The 27,851-nt window shown below is 45.1% G+C and overlaps 1 protein-coding gene across 2 annotated transcripts; it reads left to right on the top strand.

Moving 5' to 3' along the window:
- Window positions 1-24,484, top strand: chp2 (calcineurin-like EF-hand protein 2). Of its 2 annotated transcripts, XM_087983909.1 has the most exons (8): window positions 187-391; window positions 3,010-3,066; window positions 3,933-4,005; window positions 12,206-12,286; window positions 12,736-12,860; window positions 15,464-15,525; window positions 18,153-18,275; window positions 21,872-24,484. In XM_087983909.1, exons 1-8 carry the CDS (start codon window positions 325-327, stop codon window positions 21,923-21,925), a joined length of 642 nt encoding a protein of 213 aa, XP_087840035.1. In that variant the 5' UTR covers window positions 187-324; the 3' UTR covers window positions 21,926-24,484. The 2 variants fall into 2 exon arrangements, with proteins under 2 accessions (XP_043536957.1, XP_087840035.1); XM_043681022.2 differs by lacking the exons at window positions 187-391; window positions 3,010-3,066 and adding an exon at window positions 1-121 and having other exon boundaries at window positions 21,872-24,478.
- Window positions 24,485-27,851: the final 3,367 nt, after the last annotated feature.

A 27,851-nucleotide genomic window follows, 5' to 3' on the forward strand; every position in this document is an offset into this window, starting at 1 on the left:
AGTTCCAGAGTTTCTGTACAAGCTGCAGCTTGGGGGAACAGGAGGCTTGCAAAAATGGGCTCATATTCTTCACATCTGTCCAAGATCGAGGACGTGCAAGGAATTATCCAGGAGACAGGCTGTGAGTGCCCGGGCTGGTGGGGATGGGGACAGACTGAGATTTCACTGAATTTTCCGGCTGGCTCTCGCCTCCTGGTGAAATCAGCACTTGGTTTAAACTGAACACACTCCGGCTCCAGCGCCTGCAGGGAGACACTTGAACTTGCTCCAACCTGACAGCTGGGAGCATTGAAACCTGCTCTCGATTTTAAACACGGTGGCTCAATGGTTAGCACGGCTGCCCCACAGGACCCGGGTTCGATTCCAGCCTCGGGCAACTGCCCTGTCTGCAGTCTGCACATTCTCCCCTTTTCTGCGTGTGTTTCCTCCCACAGTCCAAAGATGTGCGGGTGAGGATGGATTGGTCGTGCTAAATTGCCCACGGATGTGAAGGTTGGGTACATTAGTCAAACTCGAGAGTGTGGTGCTGGAAAAGCACAGCCGAGGAGTAGGAGAATTGACGTTTCAAGCATATGTTCTTTATCTCCTGCTCCTGGGATGCTGACTGACCTGCTGTGCTTTTCCAGCACCCCACTCTGGACTCTGATCTGCAGTCCTCACTTTCTCCTACATTAGTCAAAGGCATGGGTCCGAGTGAGTTACTCTTGGGAGGGTTGGTGTGGACTTGTTGGGCCGAAGGGCCTGTTCCCACATTGCAGAGATTCTGTGGTGTTTTTAATTTTGTTATATGATCAAATGTTGACAGATACTTGGCATGGTTTGGGAGGAAGGGGTTTTTTAATCGGAGATGCGCACGAGGATTCAGGCTGGCGGTGTAAAGGAATACTTGCATTTAGGTAGCGCCCTTTTATTCAGGTTGTCTCAAAGCGCTGGATGGCCAGTGAAATGCATGTCTGGAGTGCAGTCATGGGTTGTCATGTTGGCAAACAGGACATCCACTCACATCGAGCGAGATCCCACATGCAGCCAGGCAGATCACCATTTTTTTTGGGATGTTGATCAAGGGGTATATGTTGGCCAGGACACCGGCAGTAGGGCTCAAGCCAGGTCTCCTCTGGCCCGGATAGTAGCGGTATCCTTCCTAGCCCCCCCCCCCCAGCTGCCCCAAAAAGGGAAGGCAAGCTATTGGTTGAAGGTCCAGTACCCATTGCCATGGCCTGATGGTGGCCATGCTTGCTGGAGTGGAACTCAATGTTGCTGGCTCTGACACAATGCTCGCATTACAGAGTCAAGTATAAGAATGGGAATGGGAGGATATCCTGTCATTTGGGATCGGAAGAGAAATGAGTGGGAACAAGCAAATATTGGTGACTGTTTTGTGTGCGCTTTGGCGACTGCATTGTGTAGGGAAGACAAGATCTTGCCCCACAGTAATTGAGCTGAGGCTGAGGTGGGGGTTGACTGTCGTAAACTGTATTCTCTCATGCTAATCCCTGAAGTGCTGTTTTATGTTCTTTGCAATGCTGTTGAATTAAGCTTTTTTTTAAAATGTCACTGCAGGGAGCTCAAAGGTCCAGAAACAATATTGGGGCAATCGGGCACGTTGTACAATGTTTACTCACTGGCCATAAAGGTTCCCAGGGGATGGGTGTTGGCGGATCAAGCATTCCCAGAAGCCAGCCAGCTTGTCCCGAGTCTGCAATTCTGAGTGTGCAGGCTGCAGAATGTCACTGGTTCACCCTCGAGACATAGCTGACTCGATTTGCAAAGCCAGAGGTTCCCGCAAAGTGCTCCATTTGGTGGTCTAGCTTCTGGGTCAGAAAGACGTGGAGTTCATGTCCCACCCCAGAGACTTGACGTACAATCCAAGCGGACATGTTGGTACAGCTCTGAGAGAAGACAACACTGTAAAAGGGCGGCACAGTGGTTCAGTGGTTAGCACTGCTGCCTCACAGCACCAGGGACCCAGGTTCAGTTCCACCCACGGGTGACTGTCTGTGTGAAGTTTGCACATTCTCCCTCTGTCTGTGTGGGTTTCCTCCAGGTGCTCTGGTTTCCTCCCACAGTCACAAAGATGTGCAGGTTAGGGTGGATTGGCCATGCTTATATTGCCCCTGAGGTGCAGGTTAGGTGGGTTAGCCATGGGAAATGCAGGCGTATGGGGGTGGATCTGGGTGGGCTGCTCTGTGGAGGGACTCAATGGGCTGAATGACCTGCTTCCAGACTGTAGGGATTCTGTGGTTCTCTGGGAGATATTAAACTGAGGCTCAGGTGCTTAAGTCAGGTCCACTGGCCACTACTTCAACAGGGGTGTAGATTAGAGTGGTGCTGGGAAAGCACAGCAGGTCAGGCAGCATCCGAGGAGCAGGGAAATCGACATTTTGTGCAAAAGCTTTTCATCAGGAATCCCGATGAAGGGCTTTGGCCCGAAACGTCGATTTTCCTGCTCCACGGATGCTGCCTGACCTGCTGTGCTTTTCCAGCACCACTCTAATCTAGACTCGGGGTTTCCAGCATCTGCAGTCCTCCCTTTTGCCTTTTTGACGACTTCAACGGGGGCTATCCTTAATGTAGCCAACATCGGGTGGCCTGTCGTGGCCACATTGCCATCTGTAAGAGCTTGCTGTGCCCAGAGTAATTGTGACATTTCCTACATTAGTGCAATGGCTACAGTTCAAAATGTACGTCAGGTGACTTTTGCCGTTGTGAGGTGGCAAAAGTTCTGTATCAATGAAACCCCTTCCTTGTATTAGAGGGAAATGGGGGAGAGTTGGAGGTATCAGGGTGGAAGCCAGTGTTGCCCACTGGGCATCGCTGACTGGGAGCCAATGGGAGGAGGGCAGGTATGTTGGCATCCTCAAATTGAGAAAAGTTTAAAATGATTCTCATTCTAAAAAATGGGAAGACAGCCGATCCAATGGTGGCACGGTGGCTCAGTGGTTAGCACTGCTGCCTCACAGCGCCAGGGACCTAGTTCGATTCCCGCCTCAGGCAATTTTATGTGTGGAGTTTGCATGTTCTCCCTGTGTCTGCATGGGTTTCTTCCGACAATCCAAAGATGTGCAGGTCAGGTGAATTGGCCACGGGAAATTGCCAAGTCAGGGGTAAATATAGGGTCGGGGGATGGGTTACCCTTTGGAGGGTTGGGGTGGACTTATTGGGCCGATGGGCCAGTTTCCACACTGCAGGAAATCTAATCTAACCAAAATCTGAACAAAAATGGCGTTCCTGGGATGAAAGAGCCCGAATAAAAGGGGGCAGCACAGTGGGACTGCTGCCTCACACCGCCAGGGACCCGGGTTCGATTCCAGCCTTGGGTGACTGTGTCCCCCGTGTGCTCTGACTTCCTCCCACAGGGCAAAGATGTGCGGGTTAGGGTGGATTGGCCATGCTAAATTGAGAGTGTGTATTCCTTTCTGGCAAAGCCCAGAACTGGGAGCAAGTTTCAAAATAAGATGTAGCCTCTGTAAGGCAGAGCTGAGCATGAATGTCTTCTCAGAGAAATGTTCATATCTCGAGATCTGGCTCACTGAATTACATTCAGGGCTGATTTCGGCAGGTTTTTAATATATAACGGTGTTGAAGACCATCAGAGGTTTGCAAGATGGTGGAATTGAATCCACAGTCAGATCAGCCATGGTGTTATTAAAGCAAGCTCACTGGGTAGAATAGCTGACATCTTCTAATCCATAGGCTGTGGGGCGTGGGATGAGATGTGATTCAGTAGAATTCTGTACAAAGTACAGTGATGTTTTATACATTGGAATATAATTTTGCACATGGGAATCAGTCGAATTCGAACGCAGCAGCACAATTGCATACTGTCTTCGGATGGCAAGCTGCACTTCCTTCAGGAAGAAATCTAGGTTTTAATCATTGACAAGGATCAGAGGACTCTGGAACTATTTACTGATGATAAATCATTCTTTCAGTCACTAAGGCTCACATTTGTCGTCTCTACGATCGATTTGAAGAGTTGGACAAAAATAACAAGGGAACGTTGAGGTGAGTATAAAAAAAATTAACCATGGAAACACAGTGGCCCCTCCTGCACATGAACATGAAGGGTTAATGGTGTGGGTGAAGCTTTAGTGGGCTCACCAAGGTGGACATTAGGGGAGAGAAGCTGAAGAATGGGCATCAAATCAGGCTGGTGTCCATCTCAAATCAAGAACCTTCTATTCCCCCAAATAAAGACAACAGAGGTTTATAGCAGGGTATATAAGGTAAGGGAACCGTGGTTTACTGAAAAAAAATGCATCTCTTGTTAAGAAGAAGGAGGCTTATGTGTTAATGAGGCAAGATGGTTCCGATGAGGCGATGGAGAGTTACAGATCAGCTAGGAAGGATTTAAAGAGAGAGTTAAGAAGAGCAAAGAGAGGACACGAGCAGTTTTTAGCAAATACAATAAAGGAGGACCCTAAAGCTTTCTATAGGTATGTGAGGAATAAAAGGATGATTAGGGCAGGAATAGGGCCAGTCAAAGACAGAAGTGGGAAGTTGAGTGTGGACCCTGTAGAGATCAGAGAGGTGCTAAACGAACATTTCTCATCGGTGTTCACTCAGGAAAAGGAGAATATTGTAGAGGAAAAGAATGAGGTACGAGATATTAGACTAGAGAGGATCGAGGTTAGTTACAAACAGGTATTATCGATTCTAGAAGGAGTGAAAGTAGACAAGTCTCCTGGGTCGGATGGGATTTATCCAAGGATTCTCTGGGAAGCTAGGGAGGAGATAGCAGAGTCTTTGGCTTTGATATTTGAGTCATCATTGTCTACGGGTTTAGTACCTGAGGACTGGAGGATTGCAAATATTGTGCCCTTGTTCAAGAAGGGCAGTAGAGATGACCCAGGTAATTATAGACCAGTGAGCCTTACTTCTGGTGTAGGAAAGGTTTTGGAAAGGATTATAAGAGATAAGATTTATATTCATCTTGCAAGCAACAATTTGATTTCAGATAGTCAACATGGTTCGTCAAGGGCAGGTCGTGTCTCACAAACCTCATTGAGTTTTTTGAGAAGGTGACCAAACATGTAGATGAGGGTAGGGCAGTTGACACGGTATACTTGGACTTCAGTAAAGCCTTAGATAAGGTTCCACATTGTAGGCTGATGGAGAAAATGCAGAGGCATGGAATTGAGGGTGATTTAGCAGTTTGGATTAGAAACTGGCTTTCTGGAAGAAGGTGGTTGATGGAAAATATTCAGCCTGGAGACCAGTTACTAGTGGTGTTCCACAAGGATCTGTTTTGGGACCACTGCTGTTTGTCATATTTATAAATGACTTAGACGCAGGCATAGGTGGATGGATTAGTAAATTTGCAGACGACACTAAAGTCGGTGGAGTAGTGGAAAGTTTGGAAGAATGTTACAGGTTGCAGGGGGACTTGGATAAACTGCAGAATTGGGCTGAGAGGTGGCAAATAGAGTTCAATGCAGCTAAATGTGAGGTGATGCACTTTGGGAAGAATAACAGGATGACAGAGTACTGGGTCAATGGAAAGATTTTTGGTAGTGTGGATGTGCAGAGGGATCTTGGGGTCCATGTGCATAGATCCCTGAAAGTTGCCACCCAGGTGGATAGTGGTGTTAAGAAGGCATACGGTGTGTTAGGTTTCATTGGTAGAGGGATTGAGTTCCAGAACCGCAATATCATGCTGCAACTGTACAAAACACTAGTGCGGCCGCACTTGGAATATTGTGTACAGTTCTGGTCGCCCCATTACAGAAAGGAAGTGGAAGCATTGGAAAAGGTGCAGAGGAGATTTACCAGGATGTTGCCTGGTCTGGGGGGAAGATCTTCTGAGGAAAGGCTGAGAGACTTGGGTCTGTTCTCATTGGAAAGAAGAAGGTTAAGGGGGGATTTGATAGAGACATACAAGATGAGCAGAGGGTTAGATAAGGAAGACAGAGAAAGACGTTTTCCTAGGATGATGACGTCAGCTTGTACGAGAGGGCATAACTACAAATTGAGGGGTGATAGATTTAAGACAGATGTCAGAGGCAGGTGCTTTACGCAGAGAGTGGTAAGGGCTTGGAATGCCCAACCTGCTAATGTAGTTAACTCAGCCACATTAGGGAGATTTAAACAATCCTTGGATAAGCACATGGATGATGATTGGATCATGTAGGGGGACAAGCTGAGAATAATTCACAGGTCGGCGCAACATCGAGGGGCGAAGGTCCTGATCTGCGCTGTGTTGTTCTATGTTCTATGAAACAGGCCATTTGGTCCACATCTGTCCATAGCTATCCCACCCATGTACCTGTCAATATGTTTCTCAAAATTGTACTCTCTTCCACCACTACCTCTGGCAGACACTCACTACCTTCTGTGTGAAAACGTTGCCCCTCTGGAACCTTTTATATCTGTACTCTCTCGCCTTAAACCTATGCTTTCTAGGTTTAGACTTGCCTACGCTGGGGAAAAGCTGTTGACTATCTATGGCCTGTCATGATTTTACAGACCTCGATAAGGTCACCCTTCTGTCTCCTACACTCCAAGGAACAAAATCCCAGCCTATCCTTATAACTCGGAAGCAGCACGGTGGGTCAGTGGCTAGCAGTGCTGCCACACAGCACCAGGGACCTGGGTTCAATTCCAGCCTCGGGTGACTGTCTGTGTGGAGTTTGCACGTTCTCCCCGTGTCTGCGTGGGTTTCCTCTGGGTGCTCCGGTTTCCTCCCACAGTCCAAAGGTGTGCAGGTCAGGTGAATTGACCATGCTAAATTGCCCATAGTGTTAGGTGGATTAGTCAGGGGTAAATATAGGGGTCGGGGAGGTCCTTAATGAATACTTTGCCTCAGTATTCACTACTGAGGGGGGACCTTGACATTTGTGAGGACAGCGTGAAACAGGCTGATATGTTCAAACAGGTTGATGTTAAGAAGGAGGATGTGCTAAAAATTTTGAAAATCGTTAAAAGTGGGTATGTCCCCTAGGAGAAAGTGAGGTCTGCAGACGCTGAAGATCAAAGCTGAAACTTTATTGCTGGAACAGCACAGCAGGTCAGGCAGCATCTAGGGAACAGAAGATTCGACGTTTCGGGCACATTCCTGAAGAAGGGCATGTGCCCGAAACGTCGAATCTTCTGTTCCCTAGATGCTGCCTGACCTGCTGTGCTGTTCCAGCAATAAAGTTTCAGGTATGTCCCCTAGGCCAGACGGGATATACCCAAGGTTACTATGGGAAGCTGGGGAAGAGATTGCTACGCCTTTGGCGATGAAGTTTTCATCCACACTGTCCACTGGAATAGTACTAAATGGCTGGAGGGTTGCAAATGTTATTCCCTTGTTCAAGAAAGGGAATAGGGATAATCCTGGGAATTACAGACCAGTCAGCCTGACATTGGTGGTGGGCATATTAATGGAGAAGATTCTGAGAGAGAGGAATTATTATTATTTGGAAAAGCATAGTTTGATAGTCAGCATGGCTTTGAGAGGGGCAGGTCATACCTCACAAGCCTTATTGAATTATTTGAGGATATGACAAAACACATTGATGAAGGTATTTTAGCAAGGTGTTTGATAAGGTTCCCCAAGATAGGCTTATTCAGAAAGTAGGGGGGCATGGGATACAGGGAAATTTGGTTCTCTGGATACAGAATTGGCTGGCCCATGGAAGACAGAGGGTGGTATTAGATGGCAAGTATTCAGCCTGGAGCTTGGTGACCAGTGATATTCCGCAGGGATCTGTCTGGGATATTTGCTCTTTGTGATTTTTATAAATGACTTGGATGAGGAAGTGGAAGGGTGGGTTAGTAAGTTTGCTGATGACATGAAGTTTGGTGGAGTTCTGGATAGTGTGGAGGGCTGTTGTAGATCACAACAAGACATTGACAGGATGCAGAACTGGGCTGATAAGTGCAAATGGAATTCAACCGAAAAGTGTGAAATGATTCATTTTGGAAGATGGAATTTGAACGCAGATCACAGGGTTAAAGGCAGGATTCTTGGCAATGTGGAGGAACAGAGGGATCTTGGGGTCCATGTTCATAGATCCCTCAAAGTTGCCACCCAAGTTGATAGGGTTATTGAGAAGGTGTATGATGTGTTGACTTTCATTAGCAGGGGGATTGAGTTTAAGAGCCAAGAGGATATGCTGCAGCTCTATAAAGTTCTTGTTAGACCACACTTGGAATATTGTGTTCAGTTCTGGTCACCTCATTATAGGGTATAATTTTAAGGTGATTGGAGGAAGGTTTAGGGGAGACGTCAGAGGAAGGTTCTTTACACAGAGAGTGGTGGTGCGTGGAATGCACTGTCAGTGGTGGTAGTAGAGTCAGATACATTATGGGCATTTAAATGGTTCTTGGATAGACACATTCTTGACGAAGGGCTTTTGCCTGAAACGTCGACTGTCATGCTTCTCGGATGCTGTCTGACGTGCTGTGCTTTTCCAGCACCACACTCTCGACATAAATGATCTGAGAGTAGGATAAAAGGTCGGCACAACATCAAGGGCCGAAGAGCCTGTACTGTGCTGCTATGTTCTATGCTAACACTACCATTTGTTAAACTTAAATATGAGATTTGGACTCTGTGATGCAGTAAAAAAGGTAATTACTGCCTTGTTAAAATGTTCCAGCTTTGTGCATATGTGATGGAAATGGTTGAGGTCTCATCTCCCCAGTTGGGGAAAGGTCAACTTAGATTGATGGCTATTGTGTTTAGAAACGTCTGTCAATTATTTTGAAAAAAAACATTTGTTGCTAACTAATGCTTATCTTATGCCAATTGTTACAACACTATGGCTTTAAGAGGTGTGTTTTCTCTTGATTTTTGTCGAAGTGGATTTGATCCATCCAAGTTAATAAACAGCTTGTGAGTCCTTGGAGTTTTAAAGTTGGAACAACAAAAGCAACGCGAATGGTCGCAGTCAGGCTCCCATAGAACCAGGGGTTTTGGTTTAACTTCCAGCAGTTGCTGGGTGTTGATGCTGGATGTGGAAGCTGTTATTCCCCTCTGTCTGTTAAAGCTAAAAGCTGGGGTTCTCTCTGTCAGAGTTGCATGTGAGACAATCAATGTTACTGAATTTGACTTTGCTGAAGGTGTGTTTATAGGATGTTACTAGATCGGAACTGCCTACTGGTTAAACAATTTGTTATTCTGTAAAGTTTTCTTTTCTTCATTCATTCACGGGATGAGGGTGTCACTGGCTGGCCCAGCATTTATTGCACATCCCTAATTGCCCAGAGGGCAGTTGAGAGTCAATCACATTGCTATGGGTCTGGAGTCACGTGCAGGTCAGACCAGGTAAGGATGACAGTTTCCTTCCCTAAAGGACATTAGTGAACCAGACGGATTTTTCCTGACAATGATTCATAGTCATCATCAGACTTGTAATTCCTGATTTTTAAACTGAGTTCAGATTCCACCATCCACCAAGGCAGGATTCGTAACTGGATCCCCAGAACATCAGCTGAGCTCCCGGAATAATAGCCTAGTGATAATGTCACTAGGCCATTGCCTCCCTTATTATTCTAATTATTCAAATGTTATTCCAATTCTTCTTTCTTTTGTTTGTATTTTAATTATAGGGTAAGAATAAAGTATGTTTTGGTTAAAGCTGAGTAGTCTAACCATTCAAATTACATCTGTAACACACCACCTTATACTTGCCTTTAAATAAGATAGAAGTGAAGGTCTGCGCTAACTCTAGATACATATGAGGGGGCATGATCTGGTCCATAACACACACACTGTAGTGTCTAAGAATTTTTTAAAAAATAATTCATAGGACGTGTGCATTTGTTGTCCATAAAATGAATGCTCTCTTGTGAGTTTAGCTTTATGTTTATTGATGTGTTGATAATTATTGTTTTTGATTAATTCCTCTAATACTGCATCTATGAGAGTCTAAAGACTTCATTTGTTAGCACAAATACAGAAGGTATCATCAGTTAATCACTATATCACCAAAATAAAATAAAAAGAAGTACCTGAAAACCAAAATGTAGCATCCAAAAATAATCAAAAAATGTTCCTCAAGAAGATCTCAAGAGCACTGGGGAGAAAACTCACTTTGTGTACTGTCTTATCACCATCCATCTTCACTGACTCTGTCCACCTTAGTTCACCTTGTGTCGCAGCAAGTAATTAGGAAGGTGAATGGAACAATAGCCTTCATTACAAACAGGATGGAATATGAATTAGGGAAGCCCAATATTAATGACTTGGATGAAAGGACTGAATGTTTGGTTGCCACATTTCCTGAGATTACAAAGATTGGTAGAAAAATGGGTTGTGAAGAGAAAATGAGTCTGCAAAGAAGGTTAAGTCAACGAGCAAAATGTTGACAGATTGAACATAATGTCGGAAATCATGAGCTTTTCCACTTGGCAGGAGGAATGGAATAGCAGAATATTGTTTACATGGAGAAGGTTTGCAGAATTCGGTACAGCGGGATCCAGGAGTCCTGGTGCTTGAATCACTTAAACTAGGCTCCAGTTTCCATCCCCCTATTGTAGGCAGGGAGTTGGGAGAATTCCTGACTCTGAAGTCCCTTTAAAAATGACTGTCCAAACTTTCCATTTTAGTGTAGTGTGTGTAGATCAGAGTTTGGGGTAGGCAGCTTGGGAAGACCTGAATAGAGGATGGCCAGTTTAAAGGAAGCAGACTGAGCAATAATCTACAATGAACAGTGTTCAAAGATTAAAAAGAAAGATCGAAATATAAAATATCATCCCTGCCCTAACACTGCCTCAATCCCCATGCAACAGGATACAACAAGATTTGGTCATTTGGAAAGTTGGGCAAAGAAATGCCAGATGAAAGTTAATCCGGACAAGTGTGAGTGATGCACTCTGGGAGGTCAAATGCAAGAGGAAAGTATACAGTAAATGGCAGGATCCTTAGGAGCATTGACATACAGAGGGATCTTGGGTAAAAGTCCATAGCTCCCTGAAAATTGCAACACATTTGGATAAAGTGATAAAGAGGGCATACGGCATGCTGGGGCATCGAGTGTAAAAGTTGGCAATTCATCTTGCAGCTGTATAAGAGTTCATTTAGGCCATCTTTACATTATTGTATGCAGTTCTGGTTGCCACAGTATAGAAAGGATGTGGAGGCTTCGGAGAGGGTGCAAAAGAGGATATTGCTTGGATTGGAGTCTATTAGCTATAAGGAGAGGGTGGACAAACGTGAATTGTTCTTGCTAGAACATCAGAGGCTGAGAGGTGAACTAATAGAACTATATAAAACTATGAGGGGGGTGGATAGGGTGGATAGCTGGAGTCGTTTTCCCAGGGTGGAAACGTTAAATACTAGGAGCCATGGTTTTAAGGTGGACGGGGGTAAGTTTAAAGGAGATGTACGAGGCAAGTTTTCTTTTATCCTGAGGGTGGTAGATGCCTGGAACACAGTACCAGGGAGATGGTCGAAGCAGACATATTTAAGAGGCATTTGGACAGACACATGAACAGGCAGGGAATAGAGAGATACGAATCATGTGCAGGCAAATGGGATTAGTTCAGAATGGCATCATGGTCGGCACAGATATGATGGGCCAAAGGGCCTGTTTCGGTGTTGTGCTGCTCTAAGTTCTTACTTAAGGAACTTATACTTGCATTGGAAGCAGTTTGGAGAGAGTTCATGAGGTTGAATCGTGGATTGAGGGGATTGTCTAATTTGGGAAGGTTGAGCAGATTGGGCCTGTACTCATTGTGTGTAGAAGAATGAGCAGTGATCTTAATGAAATATAAAAGTCTCTGGGGTTGGGAAGCTTTGCAGGGTGGATGCTGAGAAGATGGTTCCCTTGTAAGGATATCAAGAAAGGGGGACCCAGTTTAAGTAAAGGGGTCTCCCATTTAAGATGACGGAGGAATTTCTTCTCGAAGAGACTCATTTGACTTTGGAATTCTCTTTCCCAGAGAGCACTAGAGGCTGCATCATCATGTATACTCAAGGCTGAGTTAGATTGATTCTTGATTCAGAGTCAAGGGTTACGGGAGATAGGTGAATATTTGAAGGGGCAAGGAGCAAAGTGGACCTGAAGCCATGATGTCCTTGAAAGGTGAGGAAGACTCAAAGGGCTGAATGGCCTACTCCTGTTCCTAATCCAAACGCTCTTTGCTCCACATTATCGTCACCCTGCATGCCACAGCCCAATCCCAAACTTCTGGTGACCCTTGCTGGTCTGAGTTCATGTTTCTCCCACTTGGTACAACATATAGTGCAAACACAGTTCTGGAATTTTCTTTCCAGCCGGGAAGATTTCCAACGGATTGGAGAGCTTGCTGTGAACCCACTTGGAGATCGGATAATCAATGCTTTCTTCCCAAACGAGTAAGTGATTTAGGGTGAGATTGTTGTACAGGAAGAAGGAGAGGGTTTGTGTAAATCTCTCGTGGGAGGGGTAGATGTATACATAACTGGCCTCCCTTCTGAGGGGTGCGGACGTGTGTATGTGTCTCTGTGTCTGTGTGTGTGTATGTGTGTTGCCTGTATGAACTATGAATGCCTACAAGGAAATTATCCTCAAATGTTATAAATTACTGGCAAGGACTCTACTATTTATTATTCATTAATGGGATGTAGGACAGCTGTTGTGGGTGTGCATCGCAGACACAGTGGGGCTGACTCGGTGCTGTAAGTACTTTGCCGTAACTGAACAGATCTTTGAAAGAGCCAGCAGGGTGCTGACGGGCTGAGTGGTCTCCTTCTGTGCTATAATCTCACTACGATTCCCGGCTCAGCTCACCTTTGGCCTTTATCCCATCTGGAATTGTTTACAGGAGGCAGACTCTGGATTTCCGCTCATTCATCCGGATCCTGGCGTGCTTCCGACCCACAGTGAAAGACAAGACCACCGATCCCAATGCACCAGAGCCGATTAACAGTCGTACCAACAAGTTGCGGTGTGAGTGTGCATTTACCCAGAGTTCCTTACCCGTCTTCAGCCTGATCCTCCGGCCTGCTTATAGACACCCCCGAGCCCTGACCTTGGCATTTTGCTTTTATATTGATCCCAGATAAAACCATCTCTGATCACTTGTGTGGATCACATTCCATCCACATCACCTTCCCAACTTCCTTCGGTCCAGCCAAGGGAAGGTTTTCTGCCAGTAACCACAGTGCTTTTAGACTGCTGCCTAGCTAGCCTCTGGCTCCCTCTTTTCACACTCTGCTGTAGAGGCGGATTTGTTTAACCACAGGCTCCACCTCCACCTTTTAATAACCTCATCCCCATTGAGCCATTCCTGTCCCACCCCCATCCCAGTCCATTCCCTGTAGTATCACCTTTATCACCCACTTACACAGGCTGTAGTCTTGCATAGGGATAACAAAAAGCACGTTTAATCATTCACCTGGCCGATCCACTATTGAGTTCTGCTGCTGTGTGCGTAAATTGCTCACTGCTCCACAGTCATCCTGCAATGGTAGCACTGTGGCTCAGTGGTTAGCACTGCTGCCTCACAATGCCAGGGACCCTGGGTTTGATTCCAGCCTCAGGTGACTATGGGAGTTTCTTCTCACAGTCCAAAGAAGTGCAGATTAGGTAGATTGGCCAGAAGAGATGCAGGATTACTGGGATACGTTAGGGGAGTGGGTCTGGGTGGGATGCTCCCTGAAGGGTTAGTGGGGGCTGAATGGCTTCTTTTCACAATATAGGGATTCCATGAAAGCAGTGCGAACCCTGTAGCAAAAATGATCTTCTGAAACTTCTCTTTTTAAAAATTATTTCATGGGATTCGGGTGTCATTGGTGAGACCAGTGTTTATTGTCCATCCTTAATTACCCTTGAGAATGTGTTGGTGAGCTATTTTCTGGAACTGCTGCAGACCATTAGGTAGACCCACAATGCCCTTGGGGAGGGAGTTCCATGATTTTGACCCAGCAACACTGAAGGAATGGTGATATATTTCCAAGTAAGGATGGTGAATGGCTTGGAGAAGAACTTGCATGGGATGGTGTTCCTTTGTATATGCTACCCTTGTCCTTCTAGATGGTAGAGGTTGTAGATTTGGAAAATATTGTCTAAGGAGCCATGGTATACACTGCAGTGCACCTTGTGGATGGTGCACACTGCAGTTACTGTATTTCGATGGTGGAGGAAGTGAACTTTGAAAATAGTGCATGGGGTGCCAATCAAGTGGGCTGCTTTTAACTGGATAACATTGAGCATTTGAATGTTTTTGGACTGCACTCATCCCAATATGTGCCTTCTAGATAGTGGACAAGCTTTGGGGAGTCAGGAGGTAAGATACTCGCTACAGATTGACCAGTTTCTGGTCTGCTCTGTGCCTTTATCTTTCTGCTGTTATCCTGGGGAACAATTGACATTTTTATCAGGCGTTGAGACTTGAAAATGCAACTTCTGAATTTCAAATTAAATATTAAGGGATAATTACTACATTTTTATTTCAGTTTTTATGTTTATTCCAAGGAAAGGGTCAGATGTTAAAGAATTGATGCCATTTAGGTCACAATTGGTGTCCTGGGATTATTTTCCATTTTAGCTATGCACTCTAGTGAATAAAGTTAAAAATCACACAACACCAGGTTATAGTCCAACAGGTTTATTTGGAAGCACTAGCTTTCGGAGCACTACTCTTTCATCAGGTGGTTGAAGCAGTGCTCCGAAAGCTAGTGCTTCCAAGTAAACCTGTTGGACTATTACCAGGTGTTGTGTGATTTTTAACTTTGTCCACCTCAGTCCAAAACTGGCTCCTCCACATCATGACTGTAGTGAATGACATGATGGTTGCCCATGAGCTGTCAATCATTTGTATCAATCCTAGTTTGGGGCCACTGCATTTCACAGAACTGTGCTAGAGCTGAGTACATCTCCATTTATGACCTTGCGTTATATAAGAGGATCTAATGATGTTTTGCATTGAGCTGGGTTGGGGTTACAGGACTGTGACAGAGGGCCATGGATCACAGGATCCTGGCTCAATACATGTGGATCTTGTCATGTTCAGTTGCAGAGTGTTTGATTGTGTGAACCTGCTTACTGATCCATGCTCACGGTGTTTGATTAGTTAAGCCTGGTTGTTGACTTAGAGCAAAATAAATAAATACCATAGACGTACTAAGAAGTTTAGCTGGAAGAATGAGTGTAGATATTTTGTCACCGCACAGATATTTTCAATTTTCAAAACTTCAGCACACAGAAATTCGTGTCTGAGCGAATGAATAGAAAACAGATTTGCACCTTCATGATTTCCCAGCTAAATTACTTTCACCTGCCTGATGTGGGGAAGGGGGAACATCTGGAGAAGAGTGAAGAGGGCATTCCACTGGAAAAGAAACTTGTGAGAACTCTGTCTTCAGGAAAGTGTGCCCTGGGATTGTCATCACTCTCCCAGTCCCCCAGGTTGCGTGAACTCCCTGAATGTTGAGCAGATTTAGTGTTGATGACTATTGTGGATGCCAATGATCTTTGATTGAATACACCTTCTTTAACGAGCTTTAGCTAATTTTAACTCGCTTTAACCAGCTTTCTCCTCCTTATTTCAGTTGCTTTCCAACTGTATGACCTGGACGGAGATGGGAAAATCTCCAGGGAGGAACTTCTTCAGGTAAAGGCTGCAATGACATTTGAGAATCAGAAAAGTGCCTTTTCCCAGTGAGCTATCAAAGCAGTAGTTTTCTTTACCATCTCTCTCAGTGGGGATTGCAACGTTTGCTGCAAGTTGTACAACTGGTCACCAAGGCCGTTAAAAAAGCAAATCAGCCAATGGGTTTTACTTTCAAAGGGATGGGATGGATAAAATTAGGAAGTCGTATTAAACCACACCTGGAGTGCTCTGAGCAGTTCTGGTTGCCATTATATAAAAAAGATATAATCACTGGGGAGGATACGGAGAGGATTTACAACAATGGTACCAGAAATATATGAGTATACATATTAGCAAAGATTGATCAGACTGGCTTTCTCTTATCTTGAGAAAAGCAGGCTCATTAAATGGAAGTTGTTTAAAAATCTGCAACATTTTGATTGAGTGGATATTTCCTCTGAAGGCGAAGAATGGAGCTAGAGGCTGTCAATATCAGAAAGTCCCCAAGAAACCCAACCGGGAATTCGGGAGACATCCAGGGAGTGGCGAGCATACAGAGCTTGAGGTCATAGTGAATCATATTTAAAGGGGAAACTAAACCTGGGAATAGAGAATTACAGTGGAAGATTTAGATGGGAAACGATGGAAGGAAGCTGAGGAGAAGCATAAATACTAGCATGAACTGTCTGTGCCAAATGGCCTGAGTATGCTGTGTGCACATTTAATGCAGGGTTTGTTGAGATGTATTGGATTGAGTTCAAGCTCTGTATGCGTGGTTCAGTCTCTCGTCAGAGGGTTCTAGCAGTGCCAAAGGAGTCAGTCAGAAATGCTATTCGTCAGCTGGTCAGGTTTTTAATCCAAATCCCTTTCAAGAGCTACCATGATCTGCATGCACCACCCTTTCTCATAATGCACACCAAATTGTAACAATGTCCATGTTTGAAGAAAAATCAGCTCCCCTCCACTGTGGGCTTACTTGCTCCCTATTTACTGTGTCAAAGCTCCTCATCATTTTGAACAGCTCTATTAACCCTGCTGTATAGTTATATTCTTTGAGCTTTAAGCCAGGGTTTGGGAGGCTAGATTAACAAGATGTTGGCCCTGGTGAGTATTAATATTAACTCAAATTCCTGGCAGCTAATCAATGCAGTAGTTTGAGTTGCTATAAGTTTGATACCAGTTTACCAATAAACATGTGACATACTAAACCATCAGTATGGTCTTTGGGTAAGGAAGGATTAGGGTTTTACACTGTTTCCAATCATGGAATAAGGTGTAATTTCAATGGCTTCGAGAAGTAATTGAACCGAAGAGCGAGAGACAGCCCATACGCAACATCAAAGAGAATCCAATGTAACTTTGGGCCTGTTTTCTGCTGCACACCGCATCCCACACGTGCCAGAGGCCCTGTAAGATTAATCTCTTGGAATACTGCGTTCTGCAGAGACTTGAAATACAAGGAGTCAAATTGTTTGTTCTGTTTTCCTGTTGTCAAACAATGTTTTTATTGTGTCAGATCCAGCACTGAGTAAGTTTCTTTTTGTTTGTCTGAATATAAACTTGTTTCAGTGCTGTTTCAAAATATCTGTTTTAGCCGAGATGTTTGCCTGTCATTAGTCTCTTCACCACCTCTAGATGAATGGGAGGATCCCGTGTATTTTCTGACACATTAGTACACAATTGTGGCATCTTTGAAATCCCTGGCACACTACTCCCATAGTGATGTCTTTAAAGCTGCAAACTCAAATTCCAAGGAGACTCCAATTGGGAATGGAGAACTCCAACTTGGAACCAATCCCATTCCTCCACCATAACCTGGCTGGAAGTGAGTGGTAAACCAAGGGTATACGTGTGGCTGGCACAGTGGCACAGTGGTTAGCACTGCTGCCTCACAGCGCCAGAGACCCGGGTTCGATTCCAGCCTCAGGCGACTGTCTGTGTGGAGTTTGCACATTCTCCCCGTGTCTGCGTGGGTTTCCTCTGGGTGCTCCGGTTTTCTCCCACAATCCAAAAATGTGCAGGTCAGGTGAATTGGCCATGCTAAATTGCCCGTAGTGTTAGGTGAAGAGGTAAATGTAGGGGAATGGGTCTGGGTGGGTTGCGCTTCGGCGGCTCGGTGTGGACTTGTTGGGCCAAAGGGCCTGTTTCCACACTGTTAGTAATCTAATGTGTCAGCAAAATGTCTGCTACACAGTTTCAGCATTGGAACCAGAGAGACAGTTGACAGACCCAGCCATAAGGAGACGTGAATGAATCATCGTGCCTTTCTGAGAAAAGTGGAACAGAGAATTGGAAAGGTGGTGGATGAACAGAAATCTAACCTGTTTACATAACATTCCTCAGGTATATTAGCAGTAACCATCCCATTCCACAAAAACCTATAAAATTTGATGTTTAAAAAATTATTTGTTTGTTGGGCTGCTTCAGGGGTTTATAATTAGGACTCAGTGTTTGTGAGCTGTCACATGGATCCTGAACAGTGTGTGAATGGGTGACCTCTTTGCGGGTTGCTGATCCAGGCATGTACCCAACCAGCCAATGGTACGTATCTCCTTTAATCCAGTGCCAGATTCTCAATGAACATCAAATGCAAGTCTCTCTCTCTCTCTCTCTCTCACACACACTCTGTCTCTCACACTCTCTGACAGGTGCTTCGTATGATGTTGGAGGCACAAGTTACGGATGACCAACTGGAGAGCATCACTGATCGAACAATCCAGGAGGCTGACCTGGATGGAGATGGCGCCATCTCATTTGAAGAGTTCCGAAAGGTATTGCTCTTTCACCAGCCAAGGAGCTGAGTCCAGTCGAGTGGTTGGGAAAATCCTGCTGTTTAGACAGTTAACCATCAGTTCATCAACTCACTATAGTCTGTGAAAGCACATGGATCATGGAGGGAACTGAGTCAACGTATGAACTTGATGTACTTCTTTGAAAATTCCGTCATGGGATAGGGGTATTGACAATCAAGTGACTATTTATCATACACCCCTAATTACCATTGAGAACGGGGCGGTGAGATGCCTTGGGGGAATTGGAGGGTTTCAGGGAGAGTGTTAGGATTAGTATGGGTATTTCAGGGAGGTGGAGAGGGAAATTAACTGAAGTTTCACTCCTGATCAATCTCTATTGATTCCTGCTTTTGGAGGTCTGGGTGGTGCAATGGGCTATCCCTGCCCCTGAGCTAGAACCTCTGAGATCAAGGCCCACTCACGGACTTGATGACCAACAAAGGTGCATTCATTCCAGCCACACAGGTCAGGTGTAAACTTGTAAATTCTTCCAACGCAAGCCACTGGCAGGTGGGAAGAGTGGGAGAAATTCCTGGTCCACCTTGGGATGGAGAGGACATTGGAGCCTATCCCATCGTTATCCATAGCTACAACATGCATGGAAATGGGAAGGGTGCTATAGCAACTTGTGGAGGCTGGTTGCCTGGGTAGCCAGATTGGTGCCAACAGCATAGGGTTCAGTGCCCATATCTCCTCGGTCTGAGTCAGGTGCTGTCTTGTTGCCCTACATATGGTGGCATTTGTGATGCTGTTGGTCAATCGTTGGCTCTCTGATCTTCGGGCACGTGGGGCAGGATGTTCCATCAGGCAGTGGGATCCAAGGTACAAGACTGCTTCCCTTTGTTTCCTTCTTTGCTGTTCGCCTTAATGATGACAGGGAACTGAAGATAACGGCTCTCTGTGTGGATCCTAATTGAAGGCTGAGTTTGAACCATCTGATAATGCTGTTTGACAAGGCTCAGGGAAGGACAATAACTGCCTGAGTGTTTATAGGACAGTGTCGTTAATTCTCAATATGTTTTGTCATACACTGTACATCTTTTATTTTGATCACACATTTAAGGTCTAGGAAACACTGTAAGGTCTGGCTAATATGCTTTTTATGAAGTCATTTCAATAAAACACAGCCCCTCAATTAAATTCCAATTATGACTTCCCACTTTCACCTCAGGAGTCTGCCAGTGTGTCCTCTCCATCGCTCAGGATCTTTAGCTTATTGCCTCTTAAGTTTCATTGTGTGGGCTAAACATGCATTCCATTTCTCTCCACATTCTGTGGTTACTGCTGCTAAAACTCAGACAGTGAAGAGCTCAGTGACCATCACTGGCCCGTTAAAGGGGTGACTTGTTTATTGCCCTCCAGATATTCCGCGTGAGGCCTCATTGCTCTCTGTAACGAATGTCCAACACTGCCCAGGCAACAGGCCTATTCATCGCATCACTTTCCCGGAAACTCCTCCCTATCTGAACTAAATTACGTATTTCGTAGACAGTTAAGGAGTTAATGGTTCCTGTTGTCCATTGCCATTGAAGAATGAATAAAGCTGATTATGGCTGTTTCGCCGTCAATTGTCTCCCGGGTTTGAGGATGATTCAGGGTTGGGAGTTTCTGCCATGATGGTCATCTTGTGACTAAATAGGCCAATCGTTGGCTCTCTGATCTTCAGGCACGTGGGGCAGGATGTTCTATCAGACAGTGGGATCCAAGGTACAAGACTTGCTTCCCTTTGTTTCCTTCTTTGCTGTTCGCCTTAATGATGTGGCAGAGTGGCTGTAGAGGAGGTAGGGCTGTTCACTTGTTACTGATATAAAACCATGCTGTCCTCGTGGAACTGAAGTCAAGAAGCACTGCACAGACTCTTTCATATCAAGTATCTCTCTCTCTCTGTTGTGTTAGCTGGGGCTCAGTGGTAAACTGCCAGCCCCTAGGTCACAAGGCCCTGGGTTCAAGTTCCACGTCAGCAACCCAAACACGCAAATCTCAAATGACGTTCCAGTGCTGCACTGAGAGAATGCTACATTCAGGGAGGTATAGTTTTCTTATGTAAGGTGTTAATGAGATCCACTTTGCCTGTTTGAGTGGGTGTTTAAGATCCCAGGACACTATTTTGAAGGAGAGTAGGAGAATTAACCCTGGTGTCCTGGCTAATAAACATATAAGTTAGCTGCAGGAGTAGGCTACTTGAGCTTGCACTGCTGTTAACATCACTGTAATAAAAAACCAGGGTTAACACTCACACTGCCCTGCGATCTTAAACACCCACGCAAGCAGGCAGAGGGGAGCTCATTAATATCGTACCTAAGAATACTGTACCCCATCAGGGTAGCACTCCCTCAGTGCTGCACTGGAACGTCTCTCACGGTCTGTGTTAGGTTTGCTGAAGTGGGAATTTAGCTCAGGACCCTTGTGACCTCGGGGCTGGTAGTTTACCACTGAGCCCCAGCTAACAGCAGAAAGGTGTTTGACATGAAAGAGTCCATGCAGTGCTTCCTCTTATAGCCCTCCCTGATTACTCCACACTCTTGCCTGATCTCTTCCCTCCTTGCTTAACAAGAATCCATCACCTCAACATCACTGCTCCCACCACCTTTTCAGGATGAAAGTTCCAAAGGCTCCCGACCCACTATGAGAGCAAACACAAAAATCTCTATTTCTGTCTGAAATGGGCAATCCTTACTTTTAAAGAATGATCCCTAATTCTGGACTCTCCCACAAAGATTGTTTTCACCAGAAAGACTGCAGCTGAGAGGAGACCTTGTAAAGGTCTACAAAATGATGAGAGGCACAGATAGGGTGGATAGTCAGAGGCTTTTTCCCAGAGTTGAAGTTTCAATTACAAGGTGGTACAGGTTCAAGGTGAGAGGGGGCAAGTTTAAGGGAGATGTGCAACAGAGATCTTCCATGCAGAGAATGGTAGGAGTCTGCAACACACTGCCAGAAGAAATGGTGGAAACAGGTACATTGACGAGATTTAAGAGGCATCCAGATGATTACACAAATAGGGAGGGAATAGAGGGATACTGACCAAATAAGGGCAGAAGGTGTGTTTATTTTAGTATTCGTTCCTAACAGGAAACATCCTCTCCACGTCCACCCTGTCAAGACCCCCTCAGGATTTTACATCTTTCGATTGAGTCAACTCATACACTTCTAATCACTGGCAGATACAAGCCCAGCTTGTCCAAGCTTTCCACATCAGACACCTCCCCCATTCCAGATATTATTTTCAAACAATATCACAAGAAAAGGATCATCATCGCATTGCTGTTTTTGGGATCTTGCTGTGTTTTTCCTAATTACATTAGGAAAATACACATTAGGACAGTGATTTCATTGGCTGAACAGCACTTTGAGATTAGATTAGATTACATTACAGTGTGGAAACAGGCCCTTCGGCCCAACAAGTCCACACCGACCCGCCGAAGCGAAACCCACCCATACCCCTACATTTACCCCTTACCTAACACTACGGGCAATTTAGCATGGCCAATTCACCTGACCCTGATCTGGCCATCATGAAAATTTCTATGTAAACGCAAACCTTTCCTTTTGTTTGTTTGTTTTCCACTTTGCAGTCACTCGAGAATATTAATTTGGAGCACAAGATGAGCATTCGATTTCTCCAGTAATGCCTGGACTGCTGCCCAGCGGAAGGTTCGCCCAAGATCTGTGTTCCTGAGGAGAGTAAATGGACTGAGATAGAAACTGCCGTGTTTTTGTTTCTGCTTTGAGATTTCAATGGCTTTCTTGAATCCCTCTCACATTTCGTTGAGTTTCTGCAGAGAGTTCGGGGTCTCTGCAGGGAGTGGGAGATTTTGGCATCATTCCCAACCTGTCGATCTGTTCTCTGGCAAAATGGGGGATTGCAAATCCATTTGGTGTTCTGGAATCAAACAGCAGAAAAGCTAGGGTTTCCACTCTGGGCAGAATTTAATCCATGCAATGGGGGCGCTCTGCATTGGCTGGAGAGCTGGTAAGAGTCCCACATCTCTTCTATTGGGGACAACACATTGAATTAACTTGCATGATCAACAGTGAACCTAGCCAGAGATCCAGGATCCTGGAAATCCTGCAATCCCCCCTGCCCGAGCAGAGGTGAACAATTGTCTATTGCAGGCAGCGCCACTGGGAGAGCGGTGGCTGGTGCTAGGAATACAGTCACCTGAGGTTGCAGCTCACCAAAGGGATCAAGCCACTGTTGAGTGTGGGTCAGAAGGTGGAGTGTGGAGGTGCTGTCAATGTGTCCCACCTCTCCAATGTCGGCTCCCTCAATCAGGCACTAAGAGCCAATGAGGTGGCTAGCTCGAGTCTAGAAAACCCATCTCAGTCGAAAGTGCTTTGTCACAGTCAGTGTTCACAACAGGGAGTCTGATGTGGGATGATGTCAGTCTATTGTCCTTGGAAGCAAATTGGGGGAGTCATGGGGCAACCAAGTGCCAAGGTGGGCTGTTTAAATGGCCTGTCTCAGTTCAATAGGACTTCTTCCCTCTTGTTTGCTTACATTTAAGCCCCCCAGCCATCACATCTCACACTCCATCACATTCCCACCTGCCCCACATGTTACCTCCATGTCAACTTGTGCCCAACATACCCCAATGGCCCCTCACATCACCCTTGACAACTCTAACCGCTTCCATTCTCATTTATCCAGTACAGGATCAACAAATCTTACAATGGCACATGAGGCTCTGCTTTTCCCATTCATAATTCAAACCTTTTTAAAAGAAAACTCGCCACAAACCAATAAAAATGTTAATCAACCAGACCTTTAAAGTATCAATAACAAATTATAAGTGTTTATTTTGAGGAACACTGTGCCATTGATAAAAGTGATCGCACAAAGCAGCTGATGATACTGTCAAAACCCTGTAAATCTAATTTATACATGTTACGCAACCCTGAGCGTAAATACAGGGTAGGGGAATGGGTCTGGATGGATTACTCTTCGGAGGATTGGTGTGGTCTTGTTGGGCCAAAAGGCCTGTTTCCACACTGTAGGGAATCTAATCTAATCATGTCAGACCTCATGCTTTGCTGAAGCCTTGACTCCCATAAAAGGATTGTGGGTAAGCTTGTTGACCGAGGTACAGAACAGATTGACCACAGAAGTGCTCCCAAACAAAATGCTCCCGATATGGAAAACTGACTGTGATTTTGTTTTCTTATTCCTTCATGGGATATGAGCTCTTGTTGCCGATCGTTAATTGTCATTAGGAGTCAACAGTGAACCACTGTCACAAACTGCCGCAGTCCATGTAGTGTAGGGGCACTCTGTTGTTAGGGTGGGGGGATGTCAGGCTAACCCAATGACAATTAAGGAACAGCAACTATAGTTTGTTATAAAAACAGATCAGTACCCCAAATTACTGACAGATAAATTGAATCTTTAAGTACAACATATGTTTTTAAAAGAAAGACATAAAAGTCAAAGAATAGTTGAGGATGTAAATTCAGCAGCTGTCTACAATCCCTATGTGGATTGCAAGGAATCCAAGAGGAATCATGAAATGTGATACCCTGAAGAGTGTCATGGGAACTTCAAACAGAAACACCTCAAAGGGAGAGATGCCATTCAGAAAACTAAGCTGTGTTCTCCCATGGCTTATGTCATAGACTGATGAATTGAAAAAAAAAAGTCAGTTCTGGGCAAAAACCATTTTTTTAAACCATTCCAGAAGTATAAAAGTAAGGTAAGAGTTACAAACTAGCCATAACCCCGGTCTCTGTGTGTTAGTGTGCAAGTTTGTGGTTCAAGTTCTACTTGTGCTATGAAGAGGCACAGATGAAATTTCCTCTAGATGCTACAGGTAAATGACATAGCCTCCCTCTCGACTGAAACCAAGCCAAGTGAGCAAATCCATTGTTGAAAGAAAGTTAACAAAACCTTTCAGTTAACTGCAGAACAAAGGATCTCCAAACTGCCAAAAGCATTGCTGCCAGAATCACCACCTTAACATTTCACAATTGATTATTCATCGGCAAGTTGAAGATCAGTTTTGCTTTTTGGTTTCACTTGACGCTTCTAATCTGTGTGTATGTTTGACACATTTTAATGATTTTTTTTGTGTGTTTTTAGTTGCTAATAAACTCACTCTCCCTTTAACTTAAGAAATCCTGGTTAAATTGGACCAGTCCTGGACCTTTTGGACTGGGAAAAGGTCATGTTGGAAGGGATCCTTTTTTAAATGAATCTTGTGTGTCTAATGGAAACAAGGGCTGAACTAAGAAGAGGAGCCAGTTCCTGCCTCTTCACCTGGGGGCATAACCATTTGGGGATGTCCCATCCAGAATGATAATGGATCAGGGAACCTTTCCTGGGGGATAGTCGCAAACTGTTCCAAGTCCGAATGGTGACTTGGAGAGGGACTTGCAGGTGGTTAGATTAGATTAGATTAGATTACAGTGTGGAAACAGGCCCTTCGGCCCAACAAGTCCACACCGACCCGCCGAAGCGAAACCCACCCATACCCCTACATTTACCCCTTACCTAACACTATGGGCAATTTAGTATGGCCAATTCACCTGACCTGCACATCTTTGGACTGTAGGAGGAAACCGGAGCACCCGGAGGAAACCCACGCAGACACGGGGAGAACGTGCAAACTCCACACAGTCAGTCGCCTGAGGCGGGAATTGAACCCGGGTCTCTGGCGCTGTGAGGCAGCAGTGCTAACCACTGTGCCACCGTGCCGCCCACTATGGTGTTTCCATATATCTGCTGCTCGTGTTCTTCTAGCTGGTACAGGCTGTGAGTTTAAATGGTGTTGCTGAAGGAGGCTTGGTAAGTTGCTGCCGTACATCTTGTAGTTGGGACGTGCTGCTATTGGGAGTGTCGGTGGTGGGGGGAACCTAACAAGCGTGCAGTTTTATCCTGGATGGTGTTCAGCTTCTTGAGTGTGGTTGGAATTGTAGTGCTTCAGGCAAGTGGATGCCTGACTTGTGTCTAGTAGATGGTGGACAGGCTGTGGGATGCCAGGAGATGAGTTACTTGCTGCAGGATTCCCAGCCTCTGACCCGTTGTTGTAGCCACCGTATTTATAAAGAACAGCACAACGCAGGAACATGCCCTTTGACCCACCAAGCCATGACACCTTTCCAAATTAAAAACCTTTTGCCTCTGCGTGGTCTGTACCCCTCAATTTCCTGTTTATTCATGTATCTGGCAAGCTACCTCAGTTCAAAGCTGATACCCTCCAAAATGAGGCAACATCCTGGTAAACCTTTTCTATACCTTCTCCAAAGCCTCCACATCTTCCTGGTGGTCTGGTGACAAGGACAATATTCCAAATGTGGCCTAACTAAAGCTATATACAGCTGCAACATGACTGACCAATTTTAATGGAGTAAGTGGGTACTGCAGATGCTGGAGATCAGAGTCGAGAGTGTGGTGCTGGTAAAGCACAGCAGGTCAGGCAGCATGCAAGGAGTCGATGCTTCGGGCATAAGCCCTTCATCAGGAATGACCAATTTTCATACTCTGTGCCCCAACTAATGAAGGCAAACATGCCATTTGCCTTCTTGACCACCTTATCCACTTGTATTACCACTTCCATGGAACTGTGGACCTATACGCCTAGATCCCTCTGTATGTTGATGCTTCTAAGGGTTCTACCATTTCTTGTTTGTTGTCTGCACTATACCATCCCGAAATGTATCACTTTGCATTTGTCTGGATTAAATTCCATCTGTTATTTCTCCGCTTAAACCTCCAGCTTATCTATATCAATCCCTCTCACTATCTGCAACTTCCCCAATGTTTGTGTCATCTGCAAACTTACTAGTCACACCATCGACATTCTCCTCCAAATCATTGATATATTATAAACAACAAGGTCCCACCCAGCACTGATCCCTGTGGAACACCATTGGTCACAGATCTCCAGTCAGAAAAACCACCTTCCACCACTGCTGTCAGCCTTTTATAACTAAGCCAGTTCTATATCCATCTTACCAACCCGCCATGGATCACATGTGACGTCACCGTTTGTATTAGCCTGCTATGTGGAACTTTGCTAAAGGCCTTGCTAAAGTCCATGGGGGTAATTTTCACCTCCCTGCTCTTATCAATCGTCCTTATCACTTCCTCAAAATCTCAATCAGATTTGTGAGACAGAATCTCTCCACATAAAGCTGTGTGTCTATCACAAAGTGTGCCTATCACGAAATCTGTATTCTTCCAAATGTGAGTAAATCCTGACAATGAGTAAATCAAATCATGATTGGTCCAGTTCAATGTTGAACCAGTGGTAATCTCCCGGATGTTATAGAGCAGTAGAGATGTACAGCACGGAAACAGACCCTTCAGTCCAACTTGTTCATGCCAACCAGATATCCTAACCTAATTTAATCTCATTTACCCGCACTTGGCCCATATCCCTCTAAACTCCTTCCTGTTCATACACCCATCCTTAAAAGTGTTGTACTTGTACCATCCTCCACCACTTCCTCTGGCAGTTCATTCCATACATGCACCACCCTCTTCGTGAAAAGGTTGTCGCTTAAGTCCCTTTTAAATCTTTCCCTCTCCTACCACAGGGAAAATACCTTGTCTATTTATACTATCCATGCCTCTCATGATTTTATAAACCTCTATAAGGTCACCCCTCAGCCTCCGATGCTCCAGGGAAAACAGCCCCAGCCTATTTGGCCTCTCCCTATAGATCGAATTCTCTAACCCTGGCAACATCCTTGTAAATCTTTTCTGAAACCTTTCAAGTTTCACAACATCCTTCCTATAGAAAGGAGACCAGAATTGCATACAATATTCCAAAAGTGGCCTAACCAATGTCGTGTTCAGTTACCACATGACCTCCCAACTCCTGTAGGAGAAAGTGAGGACTGCAGATGCTGGAGATCAGAGCTGAAAATGTGTTGCTGGAAAAGCGCAGCAGGTCAGGCAGCATCCAAGGAACAGGAAAATCGATGTTTCGGGCATAAGCCCTTCTTCAGGATTCCTTAAGAAGGGCTTATGCCCGAAACGTCGATTTTCCTGTTCCTTGGATGCTGCCTGACCTACTGTGCTTTTCCAGCAACACATTTTCAGCTCCCAACTCCTGTACTCAATACTCTGACCAATAAAGGAAAGCATACCAAACGCCTTCTTCACTATCTTATCTACGTGTGACTCCACTTTCCAGGAATTATGAACCTGCACTGCAAGGTCTCTTTGTTCAGCAACAGTCCCAGGACCTTACCATTAAGTGTATAAGTGCTGCCCTGATTTGCCTTTCCAAAATGCACCACCTCACATTTATCCAAATTAAACTCCATCTGCCACTTCTCAGCCCATTGGCCCATCTGATCAAGATCCCATTGTAATCTGAAGGAACCTACTTCGCTGTCCACTATACCTCCAATTTTGGTGTCATCAGCAAACTGACTAACTGTACCTCCCATATCCACATCCAAATCAATTATATAAATGATGAAAATTAGTGGACCCAGCACCGATCCTTGTGGCACTCCACTGGTCACAGGCCTCCAGTCTCAAAAGCAATCCTTCACCACCACCCTCTGTCTTCTACCTTCAAGCCAGTTCTGTATCCAAATGGCTAG

Source organism: Chiloscyllium plagiosum, unplaced genomic scaffold, assembly GCF_037043375.1.
Source record: "Chiloscyllium plagiosum isolate Xiang-an unplaced genomic scaffold, Cpla_swu_hap1 HiC_scaffold_47, whole genome shotgun sequence".
NCBI classification, from domain to species: domain Eukaryota; kingdom Metazoa; phylum Chordata; class Chondrichthyes; order Orectolobiformes; family Hemiscylliidae; genus Chiloscyllium; species Chiloscyllium plagiosum.

Excerpts from the sequence above, each read along its gene's own strand:
- chp2 (XM_087983909.1), top strand. The coding sequence starts at position 325 with ATGGTTAGCACGGCTGCCCCACAGGACCCGGGTTCGATTCCAGCCTCG. Across the intron at positions 4,006-12,205 it reads AATAACAAGGGAACGTTGAG|CCGGGAAGATTTCCAACGGA; the intron begins GTGAGTATAAAA and ends TTTTCTTTCCAG. Across the intron at positions 12,287-12,735 it reads AATGCTTTCTTCCCAAACGA|GAGGCAGACTCTGGATTTCC; the intron begins GTAAGTGATTTA and ends AATTGTTTACAG.